The sequence below is a fragment of the Linepithema humile genome, chromosome 5, assembly GCF_040581485.1.
Source record: "Linepithema humile isolate Giens D197 chromosome 5, Lhum_UNIL_v1.0, whole genome shotgun sequence".
Lineage (NCBI taxonomy): Eukaryota > Metazoa > Arthropoda > Insecta > Hymenoptera > Formicidae > Linepithema > Linepithema humile.
Genome location: NC_090132.1, coordinates 16,095,748 through 16,121,764, shown reverse-complemented (window position 1 = coordinate 16,121,764; position 26,017 = coordinate 16,095,748). Strand labels below are relative to the sequence as shown.

General features: G+C 31.0%; 6 protein-coding genes across 9 annotated transcripts; 3 read left to right on the top strand and 3 right to left on the bottom strand.

Annotated features, from left to right (window-relative positions):
- Positions 1-677: 677 nt before the first annotated feature.
- fsd (fates-shifted) lies at positions 678-3,498 on the top strand. Its single transcript, XM_012360098.2, has 7 exons — positions 678-1,120; positions 1,584-1,664; positions 1,838-2,002; positions 2,185-2,323; positions 2,538-2,742; positions 2,898-3,056; positions 3,141-3,498. Exons 1-7 carry the CDS (start codon positions 1,051-1,053, stop codon positions 3,399-3,401), a joined length of 1,080 nt encoding a protein of 359 aa, XP_012215521.1. The 5' UTR covers positions 678-1,050; the 3' UTR covers positions 3,402-3,498.
- Positions 3,499-4,191: 693 nt separating this feature from the next.
- Cog2 (conserved oligomeric Golgi complex subunit 2) lies at positions 4,192-7,593 on the bottom strand. Of its 2 annotated transcripts, none has more exons than XM_012360096.2 (11): positions 7,240-7,593; positions 6,935-7,162; positions 6,598-6,864; positions 6,220-6,521; positions 6,018-6,135; positions 5,612-5,934; positions 5,443-5,509; positions 5,147-5,327; positions 4,799-5,078; positions 4,532-4,712; positions 4,192-4,459 (listed from the first exon to the last, which is right to left on the bottom strand). In XM_012360096.2, the coding sequence occupies exons 1-11, from the start codon at positions 7,309-7,311 to the stop codon at positions 4,376-4,378; spliced, it is 2,103 nt and encodes a 700-aa protein (XP_012215519.1). In that variant the 5' UTR covers positions 7,312-7,593; the 3' UTR covers positions 4,192-4,375. The 2 variants fall into 2 exon arrangements, with proteins under 2 accessions (XP_012215519.1, XP_012215520.1); XM_012360097.2 differs by having other exon boundaries at positions 7,335-7,593.
- Positions 7,594-9,284: 1,691 nt separating this feature from the next.
- Positions 9,285-9,878, top strand: LOC137000203 (uncharacterized). The gene is given in 1 exon segment (XM_067356157.1): positions 9,285-9,878. A coding segment is annotated over 1 exon segment (594 nt).
- A 7,448-nt stretch (positions 9,879-17,326) lies between these two features.
- Positions 17,327-19,079, bottom strand: LOC105667933 (ninjurin-A-like). Its single transcript, XM_012360066.2, has 3 exons — positions 18,735-19,079; positions 18,104-18,467; positions 17,327-17,681 (listed from the first exon to the last, which is right to left on the bottom strand). The coding sequence occupies exons 2-3, from the start codon at positions 18,422-18,424 to the stop codon at positions 17,481-17,483; spliced, it is 522 nt and encodes a 173-aa protein (XP_012215489.1). The 5' UTR covers positions 18,425-18,467; positions 18,735-19,079; the 3' UTR covers positions 17,327-17,480.
- A 187-nt stretch (positions 19,080-19,266) lies between these two features.
- Positions 19,267-23,452, top strand: Argl (Argininosuccinate lyase). Of its 3 annotated transcripts, XM_012360092.2 has the most exons (11): positions 19,267-19,562; positions 19,801-19,914; positions 20,201-20,287; positions 20,356-20,439; positions 20,712-20,843; positions 20,995-21,095; positions 21,312-21,505; positions 21,597-21,796; positions 21,870-22,094; positions 22,243-22,349; positions 22,425-23,452. In XM_012360092.2, the coding sequence occupies exons 1-11, from the start codon at positions 19,542-19,544 to the stop codon at positions 22,573-22,575; spliced, it is 1,416 nt and encodes a 471-aa protein (XP_012215515.1). In that variant the 5' UTR covers positions 19,267-19,541; the 3' UTR covers positions 22,576-23,452. The 3 variants fall into 3 exon arrangements, with proteins under 3 accessions (XP_012215515.1, XP_012215514.1, XP_012215516.1); XM_012360091.2 differs by having other exon boundaries at positions 19,268-19,562; positions 22,243-23,452; XM_012360093.2 differs by lacking the exon at positions 19,801-19,914 and having other exon boundaries at positions 19,270-19,562; positions 22,243-23,452.
- On the bottom strand, positions 22,823-25,314 carry LOC105667954 (glutathione S-transferase LANCL1-like). Its single transcript, XM_012360094.2, has 10 exons — positions 25,094-25,314; positions 24,896-25,016; positions 24,610-24,789; positions 24,379-24,536; positions 24,153-24,300; positions 23,806-23,946; positions 23,521-23,703; positions 23,295-23,441; positions 23,011-23,113; positions 22,823-22,920 (listed from the first exon to the last, which is right to left on the bottom strand). Exons 1-10 carry the CDS (start codon positions 25,132-25,134, stop codon positions 22,844-22,846), a joined length of 1,299 nt encoding a protein of 432 aa, XP_012215517.1. The 5' UTR covers positions 25,135-25,314; the 3' UTR covers positions 22,823-22,843.
- Between the last annotated feature and the right edge of the window lie 703 nt (positions 25,315-26,017).

Here is a 26,017-nt window from a genome sequence, read left to right as displayed (position 1 = left end):
TTTTTCCTCCACTTCTTCCAAGTCGCAAGCGATTTCTCGCTGCATGAATCCGCACCTTTAGCTTGCTGGACTTGCATTATTGCTAACAAACTAGTAAATTACTAAAAATGTATTTCTAGTATTTTACTGGCTTGCAATTTATTTATTCCATGGACAGAGCAATAGTCAGCGGGGTAAGCCAATGGGGCAAGAGGAAAACTAGCCGTCCAAGATGGCGGTTACGAGTAACCCGCGTACTAAACGAGCGCGAAATTTATAATATATGAATATTATTCATTACGCAAGCGCCAAGATTAGGTTAATAACACCGCCATTTTTCTAGTCGACTAACATGCCGCTACATGATTTCTGCCGCTCAGGCTTCAGCTCTTTCGCCGATAAAATCACTCATCGCTCAATCCAGGTATTCATCTATGATTTATTCACTTAAATAGCTTTTTATTGTTTTTTTTAAATTAATTTTAAAAATTAAATTACTTTTTGTTATTTTTGTTTATTTTATTAAATGTTTGCAAAATAAGTTTTTTTATTGAAAGTTTCTTAATGTATTCTCTGTTTGTATACTTTTTTGTAATTACGTTGTCTAAAATATTTCTATAAAAAAAAAACAAAATACATGTGCACGTGTGCGGTATTCCCCTCTTTCACTGCTGCTTGCTGTTTGCGTCTCAAATCTGGCGTCACTGTGTATATGTAGTCTTCTGTTCCATCCGTTCCATCATTGCACACCTTTGAACATAGTGATTAGAAGTTCGCCATGATTTATTTATCTTGACGGCCGTGATGTGATCTGATATTTCGTCGCGATGCCTTCTTCCTTTTGAAGGCGTTTGCCGACGACGGCTATGAGAATCGCAGAGCGAACGTGCGAGCGTGGAGATCCGCGATGCGAATCGTGTGATCAGTGTGATGAGCATGGGAGCCTATTATTATTCGTCAGTGTTACTAGTGTATATATCTGTATATATCGTAGATTTTCCATTTCCTCGCAATGCGTACCTGATTAATTAACACGCTTAATCACCGTATGTTAAAACACACCAATGCACGATGTCCACTCAGCGGAAGAAGACAAGCAAAAAGTCGACAACGGCTAAGAAAAATGATGGCCTTGTAGGAGGTTAATTGACCCTGTCATACTCGTTTTCAAATCTACTTATTGCAGCACAGTGCGAAATTAGCTCAATGTAGGAGAACAAGTATTTTTTACAAATCATTGCACATAATTGTATGCACGTATAAATATAGCATACATTCAATCAATTCCTAGATAGGATTAACATAAGTATTAATAACCTTTGAATTTAGAACAGCAAAATCGTATCTTTTTATTTTATAAAAAATGACTCATTTTTTATTTTTATTCTCAAGATTTTCCATCTGAGATATGATACATGTATTTTCTTTCAAAACTTTTGCAGTCTAGCTATCAGATTAATCTATTTAAAATAAATAACCTTAAGAAGAAAATGCTTTGTGAAAATATGTTTATAGAATATTCTTGTTTTCATATACTGGCTGAATTTTACATTGTGTACCTGTAAACAAATGTATTGTAAATTGTCATCTTAATATTCAACCAGATGTGACTATTGATGACTTTGCTAACACTTTACGAATTCATGCAAGGCTGAAGAAATCAGCTACAAACGTCTCCAATGAAGGTTCGAAAATCATTCACAAATAATTTATTTTCTATCTTATAAATCTCAATTAAAAAAATACAAATATAAAACATTTTATTTGCTTGGAAATATATATAATATTTGCATTTTTCTATATTTTTATCAACACATTATATATATTATTTTAATCTTGTTATCTAAATTTTGTTTAGTGAAACAAGAAGCAATGATAGAAAATAAAATTGTGTTGGATGAAAGAGATGAAGAGGATTTGTTACAAGATAATATAAGAGAGAATGATCAGAGAAGTTCTGCTACTAATGGAAGAAGGCATAGACGAAAGTTGAAATTTCATGAGGATAATAATAAAGAGGAAGGTAATTGAAATATACTACAATATTGCAAAAGAAATTGCTAATTACTATAAAGATATAAAATATTAATAAAGTAATATCACATCAAGTATATAATGCAATGTGATTTATTATGATTTATTATGATTTATTTTTTATATAATGAGGGATATAAATTCTGCATCAAAAACGTGTTTGTTGAGTAGGGATTGAGTATCCGTTGGATATATGGTTTATCATTTCGGAATATATACAACCTGAAGCAGTAGGGAAGTTTGCAAGAATTTGCAGAGGTTCTTATTATGTAACTACTACTGGAAAATTCTGGTTTCATTTGTACAAATCGTAAGTTTCATGTAACGTCATATGTTTCATGTACGTCGTATGATTACTTGCGATAGATTCAGCTTTAAAGTTTATATTATTCAATTTACATGTATGCTTCTGATGCTTTTTAAATATATTAATAGTTCTTATATATGTATAATGCTTTATTATACTTCTAATATTTTATGTGATGTAATATGTTCATGTAATGATAATTGCACTGTTATTTTAGATACTATAAGTTTGTATCAAATTTACCTGAACGTCTGCAGCCGCAGTGTATGAGACTGTATGGTTTAAGAGCTTGCGTTATCAGAGCATTACACTACAATTATTTTACTTCACTGTTGCAACGAGAGTTAGATGATATGTCTTATCTGCGACAAGAAGATCCGCATTCTCTTGTGAAAAGAAGATGCACTCTCATGTGGCATAAAGTAAATTATGCATAATTTTTTGTTCATATTTAAGTTCCAAGTTCACATTACAAGACATTTTAAGCAATTATGTACTTAGATTGTGTAATTATGTACTTAGATTTACCATTTTTCATTTTATGCTGCATAATAATTAATAATGTAATATATTTCAGGAAGGAAAAGTTCGGTGGTATTTTTACTTTAAACTAAAGGAGATTCCCAAAATTCGTAATAGCTCGTTGAAACAAAATAAACGTGATACGAAAAACGAATTTTTTGATACGCTGGCAGATGTAGCTGTTAATCCTGAAGAGGGTTGCAAAGTGCTCAGGGTGCGTAATATTATAAAATTTGTTCGTATTATAAATTTTTGGAGAAACCAAACATTTCGTAATAATATATTTAATGATTTATAGGTGACTTGCTTGAAATATAGTATGTTACCGCCGGTCATCGGATTGGTCTTGCAAACAGTATCGATGAACTTAATGCCCGGCTTTAGAGAGCATCGGCTTCAGTTTGGATTCGGAACTTCAGATATTCCTAGTACATTAACAAATCAAGTAATACTTCGCGATGTGACCGGATACTGTATCTTAGATTGGTGGGATCCCGCTTATCCTCATCAGGACGTGAATTACACAATTGAATTGCCGCAAAGTGACTCGTGGGAATAGGGTTTATTTTACAGATTGTTCTTATATTTTGTGTATGGAAAAATAGAGAAATCTTTAAATTTTATAAAGCAAATATATTCACAGCAAATATAAGCCATATCTTTTTTCTTTCTTTCTTTTTCCCTTCTTTTTCCTTTAAAATATAAAAGGTCGTGAGGAATTGTGCTGTTTGGCCAATGCTCACATCATCACTTGACGCACGTTATCCGAATATCTAATTCACATTTTTTAACTATTTCTCTTTTAAAATTCTTAATCATTGCGTATGTGTAAATGTGAATTTAAATGTTGTGTGTATGTATGCCAAGCTCAAATGACTGTTCAGTCATCCTTGCGGGTTGGCAATACTGTCAATCGATGTTAATCACTATGCGGCCTCTTGAATCGTCAATAATTTCTCTATTCACACCAATTAATGCTGTGTTATTAGGATCATTAACAATATTACCGATTGATACAGTGTGCGTTTTTTACTCCATATTTTCAACTGCCATAACACATAGTTCGCTGCAGATTCCACACAAATTTTTTATCTCAGCTCCATCGAAAAATTGATGGACTCCGAAATGCAAAATCGTGCAGTCGTTCAAATTAATACTCTTTTTCTCTTGAAGTTAATTACGAACGATTTCGTTGTCATAACGCAATATAAGAAAATATGTACAAATAACAGAGACGATATAAGAATTACATAAAGACGCTTATGTACATCATATGTATAGAAAAAATATGTACAACAAAATAAAATTGTCTTACACATACTTATAGCTATAAATAATAAATATTCAACTTTGAATATATTAATTTCATTATAACAGTTTAAATTGCAGATATACATTCTATTCTCAAAGTGTTTTCACTATCTATCATGATGTGAAACATGACGTACTATAATATAATTGACAAAGTGGTATTTTTTTAGTTACTGTGAATCACATTTTATGATACAATTAAAAATCATGAGTAATTGAATTTCATTTCTTAACAGCTGCTTCTACAGCATCTATCAATTCCTGTAGATGATGTATGTCTGTGGTTGTAATATTAAACTCTTTGATCTGCAAGATATTAGTAATTAGATATGTGAAGACATTTTATAAACACGTGTAACATATTTATAATCTCCGTACCATATTTACATAACCGTCCACATCCACTTTAAGCTGAATACGTATCTTTTCGTCGTCGCTAGTGCCCTGCGGTTCTGAAGGAAGAATTCCAGTGGATTTGTCGCGAATCTTTTTCAACCTTCTTAAGCTCTCTTCAGTCTTTTGCACGGACGTCAACACATCCGTAACAAATAGTAAGTAACTGAAATAATAAATATTTCCATTGTATATATATGAATTTATATTTTCAATTTTCTGTTTAAGTTGAGAAAATTGATTTAGCATTACTTTTGCGTTAGCGAAGACAATGTTAATTCCAACCAGGGAATCACGGTTTCAGGAATGATTTTGTTGTAATCTGTGTAAAAATTAGTAAGAGGTACCATTGCACTTTTTATGTAAGGGCAAGGTTTAGTTGGCACGTCTCGCTTTGTCCTTCTAAACAATCTGGGAATGTCGCTAACTTGTTTCAAATATGTTACACATTGCTCCGACAGCTCATTCACGATCTCTTTTGTAACTGAGGGTAAAAGATTCGCTAAATTCTTAGAAGTTTCATCCAGAGACTCTGTAATGAATTAATGCGAGTTATTGTGACTTTACGATAATATATTCTTTTTAATTTGCATGTATTACCTTTTAATAATTTTGATATAATAACATTCTCATCTTTAATTTTTAATTGCACCATTTGTAGAAAAGATGGTAACGCATTTATTAGTTTTTCCACATCGGTATACAAATATACTAGGAAATTTAATCTTGTAGAATGCTCTGAATTACTAGAACTGTTAGTTTCATTTATTACAGGCCATACCTAAAAAATATAAAGCTGATTATTGTCCGTAGAAAATCTGTCTAATTCACGGTATGCGTATAAATGCCATACCATGTTCAAATGTCAGTAAGATAGAATAAATTTTAAGACATACTTGTTTCATTGTATTCTGGCACCAAGTTTGATATCTCGAGCATATTTGAAGACTGAGTTTCCAGAATCTGGTAATAATATTATTGATAATGTATTAATTTCATAAGACAATAGAATTGGAATAAAAATAACAGCGCTGTTACAAATAAAATTACAAAATAATTACTCACTTGTGGAATAATTGATACAAATAGATATCGTCAGCCCAAATCCTTAACAGATTGTCCCAAACTATGCAAGTCGCGTGAAGAGAAAAATCTTTTTGTGTCAGTGAAGTCAGACTGCCTTTGACAGAGTCTGGTGATACTGGTTCAGCTAATATTGTCTCAACGTTTCCAGCTATCTCTTGAAATCGAATTTGAAAGTATACTGGTAGATTCCATTTTTTAAGAAAACTTTTGTACTGTGGGTGATTTCTCAGGGCTGCTAAAGTTTCAGGTGTAACACATTCTGCTTCCAACTTTATTAAGAATTCCAATGTAGCTGTGTACCTCTGAAACAATATTTTAAATATATATATATTTTTTTTATTTTTTAAGCATTTATCATGTACAAATTTTCAAATGTTTGACTTACTTTATGAAATAGCACCGGATCTCCTGGAGCAAATATGGATTTTATATATTGCTCGATCTTTTCCTCAACTTCAATCCAAAAGCTGTTTACTAGAAAATTAAATCCTTTCACAGATATCCTGTAACATCAATATATGTATAAATCATGCGTTTGTTAATAGATTAATGATGTTCTTAATCAAATATAAGTGTAATGTAAATACCTGTCAGGATACAATGTGATATCCAATAACTGCTTTAATTCCACATTTAGAATGTTCAATAATTTATGATAGATACTTTGTAGACCGAGCGGATCAGTCTGCAGATTCTCCTCATTAACTATATTGTAAATTAATGGCCTTAAAACTTCATGTTTTACTTGTTCTTCTGCGATTGTTATTTTGTCAAGTGTAAGGTAAATTCTGAGACAACGGACCATCAAGTTTGAATTTTTTTCATGTATACATGCTAAGAATAATTCATTCAGAAAAGTAAGATACAAACTTTCTAATTTTGAACTTTCCTGTTAGAAGATAATTGTTTTAGCATAATTATGTAGCTATTATATATCTTTTTTTGTCTTTAAAAGACACACATACCTTCTCTTGATCAGTCGACATATCTACTTTACATCTAGATATATGAAATTTTAATTGGTTTAGTTCAATTGCAGCCTGTTCCAAAACATCGATTTTAGTAGGATTTTCCATAAATGTTTCCATAGACAATATAGATGAAAGTTTCTTCAATGACTTGTATGCATGCTGCAAACTATATAAACTTTGTTTACGTTCCCTTATCTTCAGATTTTCATCTAAATTAGTTGAAATAGCTGTGATCTCGTCATCCAAGGCTTGGCGTACTTGCTGTAATTAAAATAAAACTGTTATTAAAATAAGTTATGATACATCATAATCTAATATTACAGTTACATACCAAAACTTCCTCTCTCAACTGTCCAAGTGGTGCTTGCAAATCATTGATGGCTTTATCCAGTCCAATTAAATTGCTAGACAGATTAACAAAATCTGCATAATCCCTGTTAATTAAATCTATCATGGCAGATCTCAATAATTTTAAGTACATGCCAAGATCATCTCGCATCGTCTCCAGTTTGCCATTTTTCCTGTGATCTTGTAGAAAAGTGTCAACGTCAAAATTTTCCTGCAACAAGGCATAGACCAAAAAATTAGTTAAATGCAAAATTGCTTCTACAAAATATAGTAATGATTAAATCAAACCTGTACAAAATCAAGCTCGGAGAAACATAATTCCTTCGGAGCTTTCGGCAAAGTGATATTATTATTAGACATAATTATTTAAAATATTTTCTCACTCAAAAATTAACAATTAACATCGCACTTGCAGTTGAGCAGTTGAGAGAAACTAACAATTAACATCTAACGCACTTGCACTATTTCTTCACTGTTAATATAAATTTAATACTGTTCGACATTCAAAGGTTTGCTACTGTTATTTCTTATTGTATTATGACGTGACAACTAGTAGAAGTCAACGATAAGTTGGATAATTTCTTTTCAGTAGTACAACTCAACGTCAAGCCACAAGTTTTTTTTAGTTCCAGTAGATTCCGTTATGAACCGCCTCTAATCATTTTACACTAGAGACCCTAGAAGTAACTATAACCAGAGAGAAACCTGAGAGGGGCCACGCTGCCGTTTTTCGTAAGACGCTATTTCTAGGCCGTACACTAGCGGCGCGTACATCCATTTTACAGCCTGCCTGGAACTACATGGCCACATCCATTTTCCGGGATGGTAAAAGAACCCTGGTTGGTTCATGTCCGTGTTATATTTACAATTTTATTGAATAGAAATACGTCCCGCATATAGATATAAATTATCTATATGGTATAAATTGTATCTATATAAATTATATCTATATGCGAGACGTATTTCTGTTCAATAAATTGTGGATGTAACACGGACATGAATCAACCATGACTCTTACCATCCCGGAAAATGGATGTAATACGGACATGAACCAACCAGGGCTCTTTTGCCATCCTGGAAAATTGATATGATCATGTAGTTCCAGGCAGGCTGTGAAATGGATGTACGCGCCACTAGTATACGGCCTAAAAAAAGCGTCTTACGAAAAATGGCAGCGTGGCCTTTCTCAGATTTCTCTCTGGTACAATCATTTTCTTTCTTTCAATAGAAAGAGGATTTAAAGAATGTTGTGAAATAAAATACATTGTTTGTCGAGAAAAGATTTTAATAAAACCAAATACAATATAATAATAGTAAAGGAAGGTGGGGTAAGACGGACCGCGGGGTAAAATGGTCCATTTGCTAGATCTTATTAGTAAGTACCTCTATCTGCTGGATAAACATAAAATTAATTTCCTTTTTGATGCTTTTCAACTGTTTAAAAATTACGTCATTATATCATAAGACTATCGTGAGTTATTTAAGAAACGTCAAATTCTTGCAAATAGATTTCGTGATCTAGTTTCTTAGTATTACATTTTAAGTGACTAATATTGCAAAACTTAATATTTAAAAATTTTTTTACAAGTTCCATATTTCTGGTTATTTGGAAGTAATATTTCATCAGTTATATTTAAAAAATAATTTTGATACAGGTAAATAAAAATAAGATAATATTAATGTTGTTATGTGGGATAAAATGGACCAATTTACATGGGGTAAAACGGACCAATTTATATATTTGTTTTACTTATATTTTCTACTTATACTTTCTACTTATAGTTTTCTGCTTATATATTTGCTTTGATTTGAAAAATATTTTACATCTCATTTTCTTTTTTAACAATTTTTTGTTTTTTAACCATTTTTCTAGTTGCTAAAGATGCCTAGAAATTATAAAAGAAAATCGAATTGATGTAAATGGAATGAGGAAAATTTATACAAAGCCTTAAAAGCCATGTTAGAAGAAAACATTGGTAAATGAGAAGCTGCAAGAAGATTCTCTGTTCCAGTTACAACCCTTTATCGCAGATTTAAAGCTTTGAAAACTCAATCAAAACTAAATCTTACACAAAAATTAGACAGTAGAAAGCCTTTTTTCAAATAAGCTAGAAAAAGAATTACCAAATTACGTTTTAGATATGGAAAAGATTTTTTGGTTTAACCACTTATGATGTACGAAAACTGGCCTATGAATTAGCAGAAAAAATTCTATAAAACATTATTTTTCTGAAGAAACGAAACTTGCTGGAAAAAACTGGTTTGCAGGATTTTTAAAACGCAATTCTCAAATTTCTATCAGGAACCCGGAAGCTATAAGCGCAGCTCGTGCCATGGGTTTTAACAAAGTTGTCGTTAACACGTTTTATAAACTATTGGGTAATGTTTTGAACAAATATAAATTTTCTTCAAACCGCATTTTTAATTGTGACAAAACCGGTATTTCTACAGTATCCAAGTCTGTATCTAAAATTCTTGCTCAAAAAGGTCGTAAGCAAGTTGGCATACTTTCTTCTGCAGAAAGAGGTCAAACCGTGACTGTAGAAATATGTTTTTTGGCTTCTGGTAGCTATATGCCACCTATGTTTATTTTTCCCCGAGTAAGAATGAACCCTCTTTTGATGAATAACAGTGCTTTCCCAGGGGCTTGGGCTGAAACTGATAAGTCGGGTTGGATGCAAACCGACATTTTTTAAAAATGGTTTGAGCATTTTATTTAGTTTACAAATGGCTCAAAAGACAACCCAGTTCTCTTATTGCTTGATGGTCATGCAACTCATATGAAAAACATCGAATTGATCTACAAAGCCCGAGATAATGGTGTTATTATTATTTGCTTTTCTCCTCACTATCATCTCTCAATGTTCTGTCTTATCTTCTGCAACATCTCAAGACTCATCAACTTCCTCTTTTACAATCTCTCTTGAGAAATTACAACCTATTCCTCATGTTAATAATAAGAACAAAACAAGTAAACATGAAAAAACAGCAATAATTACCGATTCTCCTTACAAACTTCAACTGGAAAAAGCTATAAAAAATAAAAAACGCACTATTAAAAGTAGAAGAAACTTGAAATTTATTGAAAATAATGTGTCTAATTAAAAACAGATTTTGTAATAATTATTTATTTTATTTACATGCTTTATTTTAAAATGTTATATTTAATTTAAAAGTTAAAAATTATAAAGATTATAATTATTTTAAAGATTTGTGTGTATAATAAAATGATTAATGTTAAATTAATTTCTATTCTTATTCAAAAATATTTAATAAATAATATATAGTTTTGATTTTGAATTGATCTGTTAAATTATTTCTTGGTCCATATTATCTCGGCTTGGTCCATTTTACCCCATGGAATGGTCCATTTTACCCCACCTATGGGATAAAACGGACCAAAATTAAGTTTTTTTAAATCTTAATAATAATTCAAACTTTTGCAAGTTTTAAAACTTTAACATTATGATCTTATAATAAACATTCTACAGTTTCTTCATACTAAATTTCAGTTATTTTTTGTCATTAATATAAAAAATATGGCCATTTTAATATAAAAAATATGGCCATTTCCGTCTTACCCCACCTTCCCCTAAACAATAAATAATATTAAATTCAGAAAACATATACAATGAAGAAGAAATATATACAACAATGCTGCATACAGATGCAATAATGTGATATACATACATATATATGTAATATAATATACAATTATATAATATAATATATAATATACAATATATTAATACAATATTTTGTACAAATAAGAAAAAGATTTTTACAAGTTTACAATATTTAAGAGAAATGTTCCAGTGGCAATATATTTAAGAATTAATTATTAAAGATGTGATGTTTTCTATAAAAATAATATTTTTAATATTATATAATAAAGATTAAAATTTACTTCGCGGAAATTTAAAACCAAAATTTGCATTTATTAAACGACGATATTAAATATTTGCAAAAATAATTGGATATGTAAATTTACCACAGTTTCCGGACATTATATTTATGAATATTAAAAAATTATTTTGTTCATATATTTTCGGAGATTGAGACATATCCACAGCCATTGGGACATTTAGCTTATTACAATTTTTCTTAATATATTATCCTGTATTCCATCGAAATAATATACAAGATAATACAAAATGAAAATAATATGTCAATAAAATCATTTAAACGTTCAAAAGTTTTATGTATAATGCAAAATACTTTAGTTAAAAAGAGCTGAACAATACAATTTTTCATTTATAATCGAAAGTATCTCTTATAATTAAAAAAGTAGTAATATTTTATTAGTGAAATTTATTAATCTAAACATTTAAACGTCTAAATGTTCAAACTTTTTCATAATTTACGCAAGAAACATCTTCCGTTTTTTGAAAGAGAATCTTGCTGTTTGCCCACCCGAAGTTTTATCATTACTTTTGTCATCAATAAACTACAAACTAACTGCCAAAGCAGAAGTTCCAAAGTTTATCGATAGCAAAAAATTAAAAAAAAATACAATATAGAAGTGATAAAAAGTTTTAAAATCCTATCTACCTACCCAAAAACTTTATCTAGTAGAAATCCTACCTAGTTAGAAATTCTATACCTAAGAGTTCGTACAAAAAATCTTAAATGAATAAGGTTTAATGAGATTGAATCACGGAATCGTTTGGAAGTTTTTCGCGGAATCGTTTGGGAACTTTTTTCGCGAGATGCTTAGCGCAGAGCTCGGCTCAGTTACCGCCATTTGCATTTGAAATTCGGAAGGGAGTTTTTCGCAGGATACTTTAGCGCAGAGCTCGGCTCAGTTACCGTCATTTGCATCTGAATTTCGGGAAGGAGTTTTCCGCAGGATGCTTTAGCGCAGAGCTCGGTTCAGTTACCGCTATTTGCATCGAAAATCCGAGAGCGATTGTCTCGATGTTTCTCGCAGGACGCTAGCGCAGAGCTCGGCTCAGTTTCCGCTAGTTGCGTCCGAAATTTGTATTGATAGTCGACCATTGTTCAATGTTCGATCATATCAATGTTTCGAGATCCGTGCTCAACCATCATCAATGGGACCACGAATTTCGAAAATCCATGCTCAACCATGGGATCAACACTGGAACTACCAACGATTAACATATACCAACTTCTATTTCTTTTTTCTTTTTTTATAAAAAGTGATAAAGAGAAAAAGTACATTAATCAATTAAATTATTTAACACAATGCAACAAGTCACAGAAAAAAATCTCAACAAATACATTATAAATTTAAATAATTATTCTAAAAAGAATAAACCGGTTATTTTGACCGTTTTGGTAGTTTTAGTATTAAGCCATAGGACCACGGATGCATGGGTAGGCTAGGAAAGATTGCGAAGAAATTGACGTATAGCAAGAATAAATATATATTTCAAAATTGTAAATAAATTGTTGATAAAAAATGCACTCTTTTTTTATTAGATAAATTATTTCAAATATACCATAATTCACTAATATATTTACGTTTGTGTAAGAAAGTTTTCTTTTTCATTTTTAATTTAAATTTGTGATACATTTGTGGTACATATGTAATTAAAAATTTTCTTACTTTTGCTCTTCAACGACAATTTATAATATTTAATCCTGGAAAGATACAAAAAGATAAATCACTTACCGTAAGAAAGGAAGAAATGAAAGTACACATTTACACACAGAAAAGGAATTTTGCTATCGCAATAAAATGTTGCTATTGCATGTTAAATATGTTAGCGATAAAATTTTGCTACTGTAACTACTTTTACAGATTATTCGATATACAACAAATCTGTTTTGTTCAAAAAATCGACAAATTTTTGAGATGAGAAAACAAGTTAAAATTCGCTGTTACAACAAAATAATTAATTTTTAATAAATTTATTTTACTATTGCAATGAATTGACGCCATTAATACAAACTTTGATAATAAGATAAAAATAAATTTCTTATTATATATTAGCAATATAATTTGCAGATTTAAAAACTAATTTCGGTAAATAAAATTATTATCTATAACAAATCTCTTTGCTGTTCAAATAATAATCAAATGTAAGAAATTTTGCTACGATAGCTTATATAAAATTTACTGCGGCAGCAAATACTTTTTTTCTATGTATTAACAAGTTTTATCTTTTATTTTATGTATAATCTTTTTTTTTAAATATTTTTTTTCTTCTATTTTTTCTTATATAAAAAAAATATAAATAAATATATAAACATATATAAATATATAAACATAAGTACATTATTCAGAATAAAAATATATTAGGTTATTTAAAAAATTTGTAATAATTTTTATAATAAAATTGAAAACTATTTTTATATGTTTAGAGTCATCTTTGTTCAGTAATATATGCACCATTGTTTTCGACAACTTTTGGCCATCTTTAACAACTTGTGCATACATTATTAAATAAAGATATATAAACATATAAAAATTGTTTTCAATTCTGTCATCAAAAAATTCTACAAACTCTGAATAATTCAATATATTTTGTTCTGATCTGTCAATCATGAAATACATTTAGGAAATATTCCAGGATTAAATATTCATCAACGCATCTAAGTCCTAGCCTATCCATTTTAAGATAATGAATCGAAGAAATAGTGTACCTTTTATAATTTTATTCAAAGTATTCTGGTGTATGATTATATTTTTAATATTATATGATTAATATTTAATATATATGGATTCAAAGGGCTATTAGGCTGATGAAAGTTGCTTCAACTTCGGGCTCAATCAAAATCAAAATTAGAAACACTTTGCTTTTTTTTAATGTATTAGTAACACATAATTAAATTTAATATAAATTAACTAAAAAAATAAGTACTTCGTTCTTTTAAAAACAAATGCACGTACAACTCAAAATACTTTTAAAAAATACGAGAGAATAAAATTTTGATATAACTACTATAAGGCAATAAAAATTATACGACCTGCAAAGTGTCTCGCGTTTATATATTTTTACACCATTATTTGATCCATTATCTTAATAATAAAAGACAAATTAAACTAACTCACCGATCGATGCGCAGCAGCGGAGTTGTCGTTCTGTTGATCTGCATAGTTGATCTGTAAAACACGAAATAAATCAAAATTATAGCAGCGTTCACAATATGAAATATTTGTGAAATCATAAAAAATATTGAGTACATCGAACTTTTAATTCGTTTTCTAAGCAAATATGTAATAAAAGAATTATTAAAAAAGTTTAATTATTTAAATAAAAAGTAAAAAAATATGCGAATAAATTCTAATAATGATAAATATTAACTAATGTGAATATTTTGTCTTTCAAATATTTTAATGTACAATATTTTCAACAAATAAATAAATTATTGCTTACCGTAAAGTTGCTCCGCCGGCGCCCGATGCTCCTCCTGAGCCTCCTCCTCCTCTCAGTGGTCCTTCGAAGCACTCACATTGAATCTCACGCGTTCGCGGCGCATGCATTGCTCGCATGCGTACCTGAATACGAAAATCGCGCGATACTTAAAACGGCACTCCCGACATCACAGGCGAATCGAACCGAATTGTTCAAGCTGTGACGTTACGCGCAAATTCCGTCCGCGTTTCAGACGACCACATTTACCAATTGGGGCACGATTCTCTCAAAACAGAAGGCAAAGATAAGCTTGAAGAAGATGAGGTGATTAGTCATCCAATCAACCGACTAGATACAAGACATCTGAAAAGCAATCGGTAGCGTTTGACTAACTCCGGTAGCCGTCCTCGACTACCTTTGACAGTCCGGCTATCTGTACAACTAGCGCGCTGCACGTAGAACCGAAGATTGCCCTGCCGTAGTCGAGATTTTATGATTGAAACCGACCTTTCCCTCCCCCGAGCCAAGCCTAAAGTCAAAAAAAATCGTGTCCCAATATTTGTCATACAGCAAAAATGCGTTCATCTATAGATTCGCTATAACTCTCGGCATTAACGGCACTCCCGACGCGCATTTTGTTATACTATACGACGGAACGAATATATTTTGTAGCACCGATTACGCGCACAAAGTTGATCTGTAAAATAAAAAAATAAATGCAGATTAGTGTTTGAAATAATTAATATTAATAAAATAATTACTGCGCACATTAAACTTTATATTCGTTTATTTATGCACACGTCTAAACAAAGAATTAAAATTTTCAAAAATATATTTTTTGAATAAAGAAAAAAGTTTAATTAGTTGAAATAATAATATGTAAAAAATTTCTAAAAATGGTGAATATTATTTTACTATTATAAATATTTTATTAAATATTTAAAGTATTTTAAATATTTTATATCCGCTACATTATATAATATTTTATATGCAATATTTTGCGAATAACAAATAAATGAATTATTGCTTACCGTAAAGTTGCTCCGCCGGCGCCCGATGCTTTTCCTGAGCCTCCTCCTCCTCTCAGTGGTCCTTCGAAGCACTCACATTGAATCTCACGCGTTCGCGGCGCATGCATTGCTCGCATGCGTACCTGAATACGAAAATCGCGCGATACTTAAAACGGCACTCCCGACATCACAGGCGAATCGAACCGAATTGTCCAAGCTGTGACGTTACGCGCGAATTCCGTCCGCGTTTCAGACGACCACATTTACCAATTGGGGCACGATTCTCTCAAAACAGAAGGCAAAGATAAGCTCGAAGAAGATGAGGTGATTAGTCATCCAATCAACGGACTAGATACAAGGCATCTGAAAAGCAATCGGTAGCGTTTGACTAACTCCGGTAGCCGTCCTCGACTACCTTCGACAGTCCGGCTATCTGTACAACTAGCGCGCTGCACGTAGAACCGAAGATTGCCCTGCCGTAGTCGAGATTTTATGATTGAAACCGACCTTTCCCTTCCCCGAGCCAAGCCTAAAGTCAAAAAAAATCGTGTCCCAATATTTGTCATACAGCAAAAATGCGTTCATCTATAGATTCGCACGGCACTTTAAACGGCACTCCGCGTTTTATATTACTGCGAAATTACAGCGGAACGATGTTACAATAATTTTACGATATTTTAGCCGACACTCCCGACGCGTATTTTGTCATATTAGGATGAAAGTTAAACTCGAATATCGCTCATCGCACGGAATACGCGTTCGACACGCTGCCATGTACGCAACAGGTAATGGTAGAAAGGGGGAGGAAGGTGAAAAACTGTGAGAAGTAATAAGAATTGGGGGTAGTTGGGAGGGGGGGGGGAATAACGCGCCGATACGCGAACGATCTGCCTCGTTCAAGTGCCGCCGTGCGAATAGTAACAATTCAGGAGCAAGTATTCATTCGTATAAGGTCGTGTCCAGTGATGCCAATTCGAGCTCGCTGGTACCATGGGTACCGTAGTGAAGGGGATACCCACCGTGTGCTTACCGAGCCACACGGACATGTGACGTCAGCGATTTCGCTTGTGTGGGTATCCCCTCCACTACGGTACCCATGGTACCAGCGAGCTCGAATTGGCATCACTGGTCGTGTCGAAGGATTCAAGTGTGATTTAGGAGTAGGGGAAAGGAATGTGCGTGCCGATAACGCGTGCGAGAGAGAAAGCGTGGAAGCGAGGGAGAGAGGACATAGAGCACGTAGGCTACAGAGCGTATGTAAACAACCCCACCAAACCTTCCCTTGCCGTGAGTGAAAGAAATTCCTAATATGATACATATTTTCCACATTATAAGATATTCTTTGGCGTTCAGAGTTTTAATTTTGATAAATAATTTACTATTTTATTTTTTGCCTACTATCGTATCGTATTTAAAAAATTTTTATCTGTAGATTTGTCAGCGTAACACGGACATGAACCAACCAGGACTCTTTTACCATTCCGGAAAATGGATGTGGCCATGTAGTTCCAGGCAGGCTGTAAAATGGATGTACGCGCCGCTAGTGTACGATCTAGAAAAAGCGTCTTACAAAAAACGGCAGCGTGGCCTCTCTCAGGTTTCTCTCTGCTGTAACTATTGTTATGTCAAATAGCGCTTTCGATTGAAGCGTGTTCGATTCAGAGTTGATTAATGACATTTGATTGGCGGAAACAATGCAAAAACCATTGTCCGCTTCGAAAGCGCTAAAAGTATTTGTTTCAAAAGCATGTTTTTCTGTAATAATCCCATTCGCACGCAAATTGTCATAAATTTGCTTCTCACAAATAAAAAAATAATATTAAAGTGATAAAAAATGAATTACAATCTATAACATTTATTATATTATGTTGTACAGTAAATTAAATCTTAGTATTATGTAGATTTTAACCATTTACAAAGAACGTTTGCACGATATTTTAAAACCAGCCGTGTTTCTTAATTATAATTTAAATGAAAGCGTATGTGAATTAAGTTAAAACATACAGTAAATTAAGTTTAGGTAGAAAGTTACAAAAAATCCTATTATAGTATCACTCACATACATATATTAAAATTATACATCAAAACAGCGTAGATACAGATTATAAACTTAGTTTTGTTTAGTACATTATATTTTTTATGAATGATAATGATATTAATATATATTATTAATCAGTTGTGTTTGATGAGATGGTATTTATGACGTAACGTTAGAAGTCACTGACGGAAGTAGGTCAATATTAGGAGTAACACTAAACGCAGCTACGAATACATTGATAATCGTTATCAGAAAGATTCCTACTACAACGTAATTGTTGATTCTTTCAGCGTTGATACATTTCGACTTTCCCTTCATGTCAAATCGGCCCTTGAAAATTAAACTAACACCAACGGTGACCTAAAATATATATAATGCATATAGTAATTTTCGTTCACTCCAAGCGCAATTCTATCTTTTAATATCTTATAAATTATCATAAACATATATATTTCTTGTTCTACTGTTTCAACAATCTATCTTAGGGAGAATGTATGCTGTATTTGATCTAACTGTTAATGCATATTTATTTTTAAAAAATTTGAAAAGTTTGTTCAAACAAAAATTACTTTAAAGTGTGACGATATAAATTTATACATGAAATTATTTATTCTTCAAAATTATTTCAAGAGGAAGTATTAAAAAAAATCAACACTTTGTTTAAATATCTTTGATTCTGAAAAATAGGAATTTATATATTTTTATAGTATAAATTAAATACTTATATATATATATATAAATTGAAACTGATAATGAACGTATAAATAAATATTCTTTATTACCTGCAATAACAGACTGATGATAATCAGAATCATAACAACATAAAACGTAGGGCTGTTTTGCTGATATTCAATGAGATATCTCAATTGATTTGCATTAGCCGTTATGAGCGCGATATCCATCATGCCCTGTGCTACAGTTTTCTTGGCCGCGAAGGTGTTCACCTGCCTTGTATTATAATTCTGGCCTCTCTTGCCCATTGCGTCAATAGACTCTTTCTTCGCAGCATCCTCGTTTACTTCTTCCTTAATCGATGTAGGATCATTCACAATATCTTTGGTCATCTCTAGCTCGTCTATCCTGCTGTCTGTCTTGTCGTCCATTTTTTCCTTTTCGCGATTTTTCGCACATTAATCCACTCGTCCACTGTATTACAGATCGGTAAAAGCATTCATAAGATCTCTCACGACAAAGAACATACATGGTGCAATAAATAAATCAGAAAATGTTTCATATTTTCATGTTTTTATGTTACTGATTCAATTATTATCTATTCTCGAATTTAAGTCTTATGTTAGTGAAATGTTTTATTCTAATTTACTTTTTAATAACTTTACATTTTATGAATATTGTATTATATAACAATAAAATTTTTTTTCCTAAATTTTATTGATGCAAAAGAAGAAAACTTACATGAAAGAATGAATGTTGTTGAATCGCGCGAAAATGTGATCTACGCGCCTTCTAAAAACTTAATGTTAGAGTAATGTTGATGCTGCTTATTATATTATGCACGATGCTTTGTGTACTACCGGTGAAGATTGATTATCACACAATGCAACGTGAATCAGAGCAAAAGAGTTTATACCGAAACAATGATGATAAACTTATCATAATAGTATTCTCTGACCGGAAGCAAACCGCAGAGCAGTGGTGCATGAAGACAGCAAAGGCAAATATTAGCATCTAATATTAACAAACATACTGAGTTTATTAATTCTTTAATTAGCTAATATGTTCTTCGCTTTCTAAAACATTTTCTGTATTAATTGCAACTAATTATCAATCGTTTGTATGATTTTTTTTCTACATTCTAATACAATTGTCTCTTATCTTATTCTTTATCTTATATTTATCAATTTCTGAGATTTTTATAAAGTACTAGATCGTCAAGTTATTGTCATATTAGTATATATATCAAGAATCTCAAGAAAAGAATATACGCAGATCTAGAAATTTTTAATTCAATTTTTCATTTCCAAAATTAGACATTTTATTCTAATTTGATATAAATAGAATTGGATTTATTTTAATGTAATGCTGCTATCTTTTCAAGAATGCATTAGTTACTATTCATCGTCGAACGAGAGCTTATGTCTGGATTGCATAATTTGTGGAGGCTAACGTTATCTGGAATGATGTTTTTTTTCTTCAATTTTACAAACATATGAACTTTCGAACGAAACTCTCGTACAGTTCATCAGTGAAATATAGATAATAATGACCGAGGCGGTACCACAAGTAAGAGTTTAATTCAATTATGATAATTCAGTAATATTAAGTTATTTATGATATTCCACACGATTGTCTATCAATTCTCAGAAATTTTATTTTTTACAATCGCGGTAAAATACACAATGCACGTTTATCATTGCGCCATATGGTGCAAACAAAACTTTTATTGTAAATGCTTTTAGAATATGTTTATGATGTTTAAAAAATGCATTCTTAATATAATTTGATTTTACGTGCCGAAAAGAAAACTTGCCAAAAACTCTGGGGAGGTCGGTTTGCCGAAGATGTTGACCCCGACTTTCATAATCTAAATAAATCAATCGATATCGATAAGAGAATGTATGCCGAGGACATACAGGTGAGAAATACACATTAGCCTTTGTGTGATAGAGCATGATGGAGTATGATAAGCATGTGTTAGGTTTGCAAGATAAACTTTATCTTTATAGTAGTATCATTCTTAATATTACACAAATAAATTCTAGTTAAATAAAAAGTTTCTCATGTATCAAGTATAAATATTGTATTTAAATAAAAATTTATAGAGAAAAAGAGACATTCTATGGTCTAGTCGATGAAAGTAATAAATAAATCTTAGGAAACTTTCTAAAAAATTACACTAATAAATCTATCTTGCATTTTAGGGAAGCATAGCTTATGCCCGTGCTCTCTGCAGAGCGAAACTCCTCTCTTTGGAAGAAACGCAAAAAATAGACACAGCCTTTAAACAGGTATTATTTTTTATAATAATGTTAACGTTTATATGTAAGACTAAATAAAAAGAGAAATCTTTAAATAGGTGTTAGCCGAATGGGACAATGGCGAGTTTATCATAAATCACGAAGATGAAGACATACACAGCGCTAATGAACGAAGACTTTCGGTACGTTTATAGCAGTATAATTGATCAGTTTTGAAGAATTTTGTTTTAATCAGATATGGAATAATGATATTACATATATGTGTGTGTGATTTAATTTTAAACAGTTGTAATAAATTTGAAATTTCAAAAATAATAATGTGAATAAATTCTTGTCGCTATTATCATGATAGTCTCTTCAAATAATATATCGATTTCAAATTTATTCTTTTAAAAACTCCTTATTTTATATATTAATTAAAAATAATCAATATTACGGTTGTTAAAACGTGCAGGAATTAATTGGTGATGTAGCAAAAAAACTACATACTGGAAGGAGTCGCAATGATCAGACTGTGACAGATACCAAACTATGGCTGCGAAAATCCATCGACAAGCTTTCGTTTAGATTGAAAACATTCATCGAGGTAAATTAAAAAAAACTATAATATTCCTAATATAATATGAAAATTATTGTGGTCGATTTTCTGTACCAAATATAACGCTGAGTATAAAGTTTCTTATCTGAAGACAGAAATTTTACTAAAATTTAACGCGCCATCAATCTTGAAAAAATAGGTCCTTGTAACTCGAGCTGAGCAAGACATAGATATACTTATGCCTGGATATACTCATATGCAACGAGCACAACCTGTCAGGTGGAGTCACTGGTTACTTAGGTACAGCAATCTATTTCTAAATTTCACAAGTTTCATTTCATGAATACGATAAGCCTCATTCGTGCCTTTCATTTCCAATGTTGAACATTCTATTTAACTGTATCTAATAATTTGGCATCTCTCACTATCTAATAAATTAAATATAAAGCATGCTGAGATTACATACCATTCACAATCATCTGGGCTTCAATTTTATTAATTTCTCAAATCTCGTAGTTACGCCTGGTATGCTAAAGAAGATTTAGAAAGACTACTGGAGGTGCGTAAACGAGTGAACATTTTACCGCTTGGCAGCGGTGCGATAGCGGGGAATCCTTTTCCAATCGATCGTAGTTTTCTGGCCATCGAACTTGGTTTCGACAAAATAACTGAAAATAGCATGCATACTGTTGGAGATAGAGATTTTGTCGGTACGTTTTACAAATTCAATGTGCGTTTCAAATAAAATTTAATGAATAATATATTACCTAATAGCAATAATGAATTAAATCCGCTTTTAAGCTGAATTTTTATTTTGGTCCTCGTTATCGTCGGTGCATCTGAGCCGTTTTTGCGAGGATCTGATCATCTATAATACTCAAGAGTTTAATTTCATCCAATTCGCCGATAAATATTCCACTGGTAGTAGTCTGATGCCCCAGAAGCATAATCCGGATTGCATGGAATTAATACGTGGAAAAACTGGCACTATATTAGGCAAAGTTGGTAGCTTTTCATTAAAAAAATTATAAAAAAATATTTTGAGAAGTGTAATAATACTTCGGTTACTTTTAGTGCGTTGGCTTTATGACAACGCTGAAAGGAATTCCATCAACGTACAATAAAGATCTTCAGGAAGACAAAGAGACAATATTTCATACATATGACATCTTGTATCAGATGTACCATATCGCTGAGAAAGCTTTGGCCACTCTGAAAATAAACAGAAATAGTTGTAAGAATGCCTTGACATCTGATATGCTGGCAACCGACATGGCATATTATCTTGTTAGAAAAGGTGTAAGTATTTTTAATACTTAAAAGTTTTACTGATCCTTATTTAATATATTTTATATATTATCTCTAAACATAATACTTATAAACCTCATTTAATACACGTAAGAAATTAATTGCTCATTAACAATAATATAATGTAATCGAAATATAGATACCATTTAGACAAAGTCATCATCTGGTTGGGGAAGCTGTCGCTCTGGCTGAATCAAAAGGAGTACCATTGTCAGAATTAACTGTACCACAACTAAAAACAATAAGGTATAATCAAGTTTTTTTGGAAATAAAAGTTTTACTTAGAAAGAACATTTTAATTTTGAAATATGGCTATTTTAGCGAAGTATTTGAAGAAAGTATATCGAGCATTTGGGATTTCAACCTTAGCGTGGATCAATACACAACTGTTGGTGGTACTAGTTTTAAAGCAGTGCAACAACAGATTAATAGTTTACGATTTTGGTTGCGTAAACTTTCGTTTAAAAAATAATTATGTGACATAATTTTCTTACCTCTCTTAAATTACCTCCCAGCTTTGATAATAAAAAAAAAAAAAAAAAAATTAATCTTTTTCATAGTATAATTTTTCGAACTATTAAAATGTGCAACTTTTTACATAAACATTATCGCTACAAAAACTAAAGTTAGAAACACGCAAAATTAGTGATATATTAAATTCTTTCCGATTAGAATGTTATTAGAATATAACCTGTTTAGCACTACATTTACAAACAAAATTATGTGTTAAATATGTTTATTTAAATATCATATGTCGGAAATTTAGCTAAATGAGGTTGTTGTAAGTCTATCAGAAAATAAATAACACCCGCAAGACCTGAAAACAAAAATAATAAGTATATATTATTACGTAAAATATTGAAAAATAATATACATGTGCTAATTCCTAGATTATCAATTGATTTACCTTCAAACAAAGAAAAAGGTCTATCAGGTGGTTGGTTTTGACGTGACCCATAATGGAAACACCATTCGGCAAATTTGCAAGCCCGATACAAATGTTTGATATCCTGAAGTTATTAAAATATTATTTAATCCTTTAAACGATTATGGCTTAATTATTCTAATGAGATATATTCCAATTTCTTTTAATACATAGAGATATAGATATATGAAGGTTTGAATCAAATTATTTTAGTACATTTGAATTTCAAATATCATTGCTGTTTAATATATAAGAAATGAACAAACCTTCGTGTGTTGAAATAAATGTATAAAAGCATATCCATTTCCAGCAACGCCATGACAAATGCTATATCCTTTTCTCAATAATCCTCTTTGCCATATTACTTCCCCACATCGTATCGCAACTTCCAAAAATGTATTATCTTCAAAAACCTGATTATCAATAGCATTATGAAAAATTAATTAAATTAATTTATTTATTTAATAAAATATTTTATGGAGTTAATATTACCTTATGAGCCAAACAAAACAATGCAGGCATTCCAGGTGCTCCATGACACCAATGCACTAATTTGTCCGAAGAGCTATCCAATGAAGAAGGAAAATTTCCAGAAGAAAATTGTAATTTTTGAAGATAGTGTAAGGATGGCTTTATATAATTATCAATTTGTACTTGTGTTAAATATTGTCGTGCCTAAAAAACAAAAATTATTATTTTTAAAAATTATTATTCTAATAACTTAATTATTTTAATTATTAAATAATTTTTAAAAAATCTTTGTAATACAATGAGTACCTGCAATAGTAAATATAATATGCCTGCTAATCCATGAGCAGCACCAATATATTCTGTATCATACCAAGAGTACATTAGAGGTGATTGACAACGATTTGATGATGCATATGCTATTCCAGAATCAATTATACAAGAAACAATCTAAAAATAATTTTAATATAATCAAGGATTTTATATTAATTTTATAGAAACAAATTAATCTGTCTTTATACATATACATATATATATGTGTATATATATATATATATATATATATATATATATATATATATATATATATATATATATACACAAGGTTTGAAAAACCTTAGAAAAACCTTCAAATGTACTAAAATTCTTAGAAAAACCTTTTTGATAAGATCTGCTTCTATAGGAGCTGGAGATATATTAGCATTTATGTAGAGCAAAGCAGAAAGATATCCAGCTCTTCCATATAATAATTCATCAGGAACATTACTATGTTTGTCCAAAACATAAGTTGATAAAGATTTCAACCTACAAATTTTAAAACTGGATTACTTAATTCATGAAAATGCATTTTGAAATAATTTTAAATATAAAACATTCACATACTTAAGAATTAATTCTTTTGCTTCCTCTGTCTTTCCTTGTGAATACAATATCACTGCTGTTAATGCAAATGGACCTCCAACACCAATCAGGAATGTTATTTCAGGTCTGCTTTTGATTTTTGCATATTTTTTACATTTTTCCAATAATTCTGTTGCAGTCTGTATAAGACATTGTAATACATGAACATATTTTTAAATAAAAATAAAGCATATTTAATTTGACTAAAAATACCTTTGTATAGACCGAATCATTATAATATTTTCCATAATGATGTAATGTATATGCAATTCCTGCTAATCCAGTATATACAGAATAATCATTGCTGTTACGCCATTTTCTTTCATTTTCATTCAGTATTTTTATTAATTTCGTAATTTCTGATGTCAATAAAGAATCAAATGCCTTATGAATCTAACAATAAATAATTACACCTTTGTTAAAAATCTCTTTTGTTTTAAAAAATTTAAATATTTTTAAATTTCAGAATAGTATATTAGATAAAGTTTAAATGTCTTACTGTATTAGTATCATTGTCGACTATGTTATGACTCGTAGAACTGGAATAATCCTCAAATTCATTGATATAATGCCTACTAGTATCCATAATGACAGTTTTATAACCTTTACGTCTTCTCAATCTGAAAAATAATGCACATAATAAATTCTACATATATTTTGAATGCTTTTGTATTAACATATGAAAATCGTAACGTACTGCTGAAACAAAACCTTTACTTTAGTTATTCTAAAATTCATTAAATTGTTCAGTTATTGTAAGCTTTATTCCATTTGAAAACTCTAAAAAGTCGATTAAACCATTAACGATTAAACCATTGAACAAAACCTAGAAAATCATGACCAAGAAGTTATAATTCTTGAAAGAGTAAGGAACATCTAAAGCGCCTCCATATTGTACTACATCAAAAGTAATGGAAGATTCACACTGCGTTCGATGTCCGACGTACAACGTCCGATATCCAATAATAGAGCTTGTTTTCTAGAAATTCTAGCTAGAGATAATTTATCGTTTAGAAAACAAGTTCTATTATCGGATACCGGACGTCGTACGTCGGACGCAGTGTGAATCCTCCATTACTAATTTCGTAAATAACGTACGATATAAATTAGGCTTAAGATTGCAAATTTTTTAAAATCAATTTCGGAATGCAGAATCTTCCATATGCAATGCCATGATGTTTCGCACATTTGTAAGCGGTCTTGCTCATTGAGTAAAAAGAAACAGGAGGGAGCATATACTAGCCAGGACTAGGTAAATCCGCGGATGGATGTACGTCATGGCAGCCATCTTGAGCGACCACTTTTTGAAAGTGAGAGGGAATGCTCGAGCATAGCGGCAAGCGGCATACCGTACGCCGTACGCATTAATATGCAGTGTATAGTCTTTTATGCAACAGTGTATGGAAATAAACGATCAAAATGGTATACTGTAGAGCTTGTGGCATAACAGCAGCAGCTCGAAATCATGGAATAACGTTTCATCGATTAGTATTATTAACAATAATGAGATTTTTATTTTGGAGATTATAATCATATGTATAGTATTGTGAAATTGTAGATTCACAATAATTACTAAATAATTTTCACTCACAAACAGGTTTCCGTAAAATCCGGATCAAAG

Excerpts from the sequence above, each read along its gene's own strand:
- fsd (XM_012360098.2), top strand. The coding sequence starts at position 1,051 with ATGTCCACTCAGCGGAAGAAGACAAGCAAAAAGTCGACAACGGCTAAG. Across the intron at positions 1,121-1,583 it reads AAATGATGGCCTTGTAGGAG|ATGTGACTATTGATGACTTT; the intron begins GTTAATTGACCC and ends ATATTCAACCAG. Across the intron at positions 2,003-2,184 it reads GGATAATAATAAAGAGGAAG|GGATTGAGTATCCGTTGGAT; the intron begins GTAATTGAAATA and ends TTTGTTGAGTAG.
- Cog2 (XM_012360096.2), bottom strand. The coding sequence starts at position 7,311 with ATGTCTAATAATAATATCACTTTGCCGAAAGCTCCGAAGGAATTATGT. Across the intron at positions 6,522-6,597 it reads TGTCGACTGATCAAGAGAAG|GAAAGTTCAAAATTAGAAAG; the intron begins GTATGTGTGTCT and ends ATCTTCTAACAG. Across the intron at positions 5,510-5,611 it reads TTGTATCAATTATTCCACAA|ATTCTGGAAACTCAGTCTTC; the intron begins GTGAGTAATTAT and ends TATTATTACCAG.
- LOC105667933 (XM_012360066.2), bottom strand. The coding sequence starts at position 18,424 with ATGGACGACAAGACAGACAGCAGGATAGACGAGCTAGAGATGACCAAA. Across the intron at positions 17,682-18,103 it reads TCATCAGTCTGTTATTGCAG|GTCACCGTTGGTGTTAGTTT; the intron begins GTAATAAAGAAT and ends TATATATTTTAG.
- Argl (XM_012360091.2), top strand. The coding sequence starts at position 19,542 with ATGACCGAGGCGGTACCACAA. Across the intron at positions 20,440-20,711 it reads CTAATGAACGAAGACTTTCG|GAATTAATTGGTGATGTAGC; the intron begins GTACGTTTATAG and ends TAAAACGTGCAG. Across the intron at positions 22,095-22,242 it reads ATTATCTTGTTAGAAAAGGT|ATACCATTTAGACAAAGTCA; the intron begins GTAAGTATTTTT and ends ATCGAAATATAG.
- LOC105667954 (XM_012360094.2), bottom strand. The coding sequence starts at position 25,134 with ATGAATTTTAGAATAACTAAAGTAAAGGTTTTGTTTCAGCA. Across the intron at positions 25,017-25,093 it reads GTAAAGGTTTTGTTTCAGCA|ATTGAGAAGACGTAAAGGTT; the intron begins GTACGTTACGAT and ends ATTATTTTTCAG. Across the intron at positions 23,947-24,152 it reads AAGCAGATCTTATCAAAAAG|ATTGTTTCTTGTATAATTGA; the intron begins GTTTTTCTAAGA and ends AATTATTTTTAG.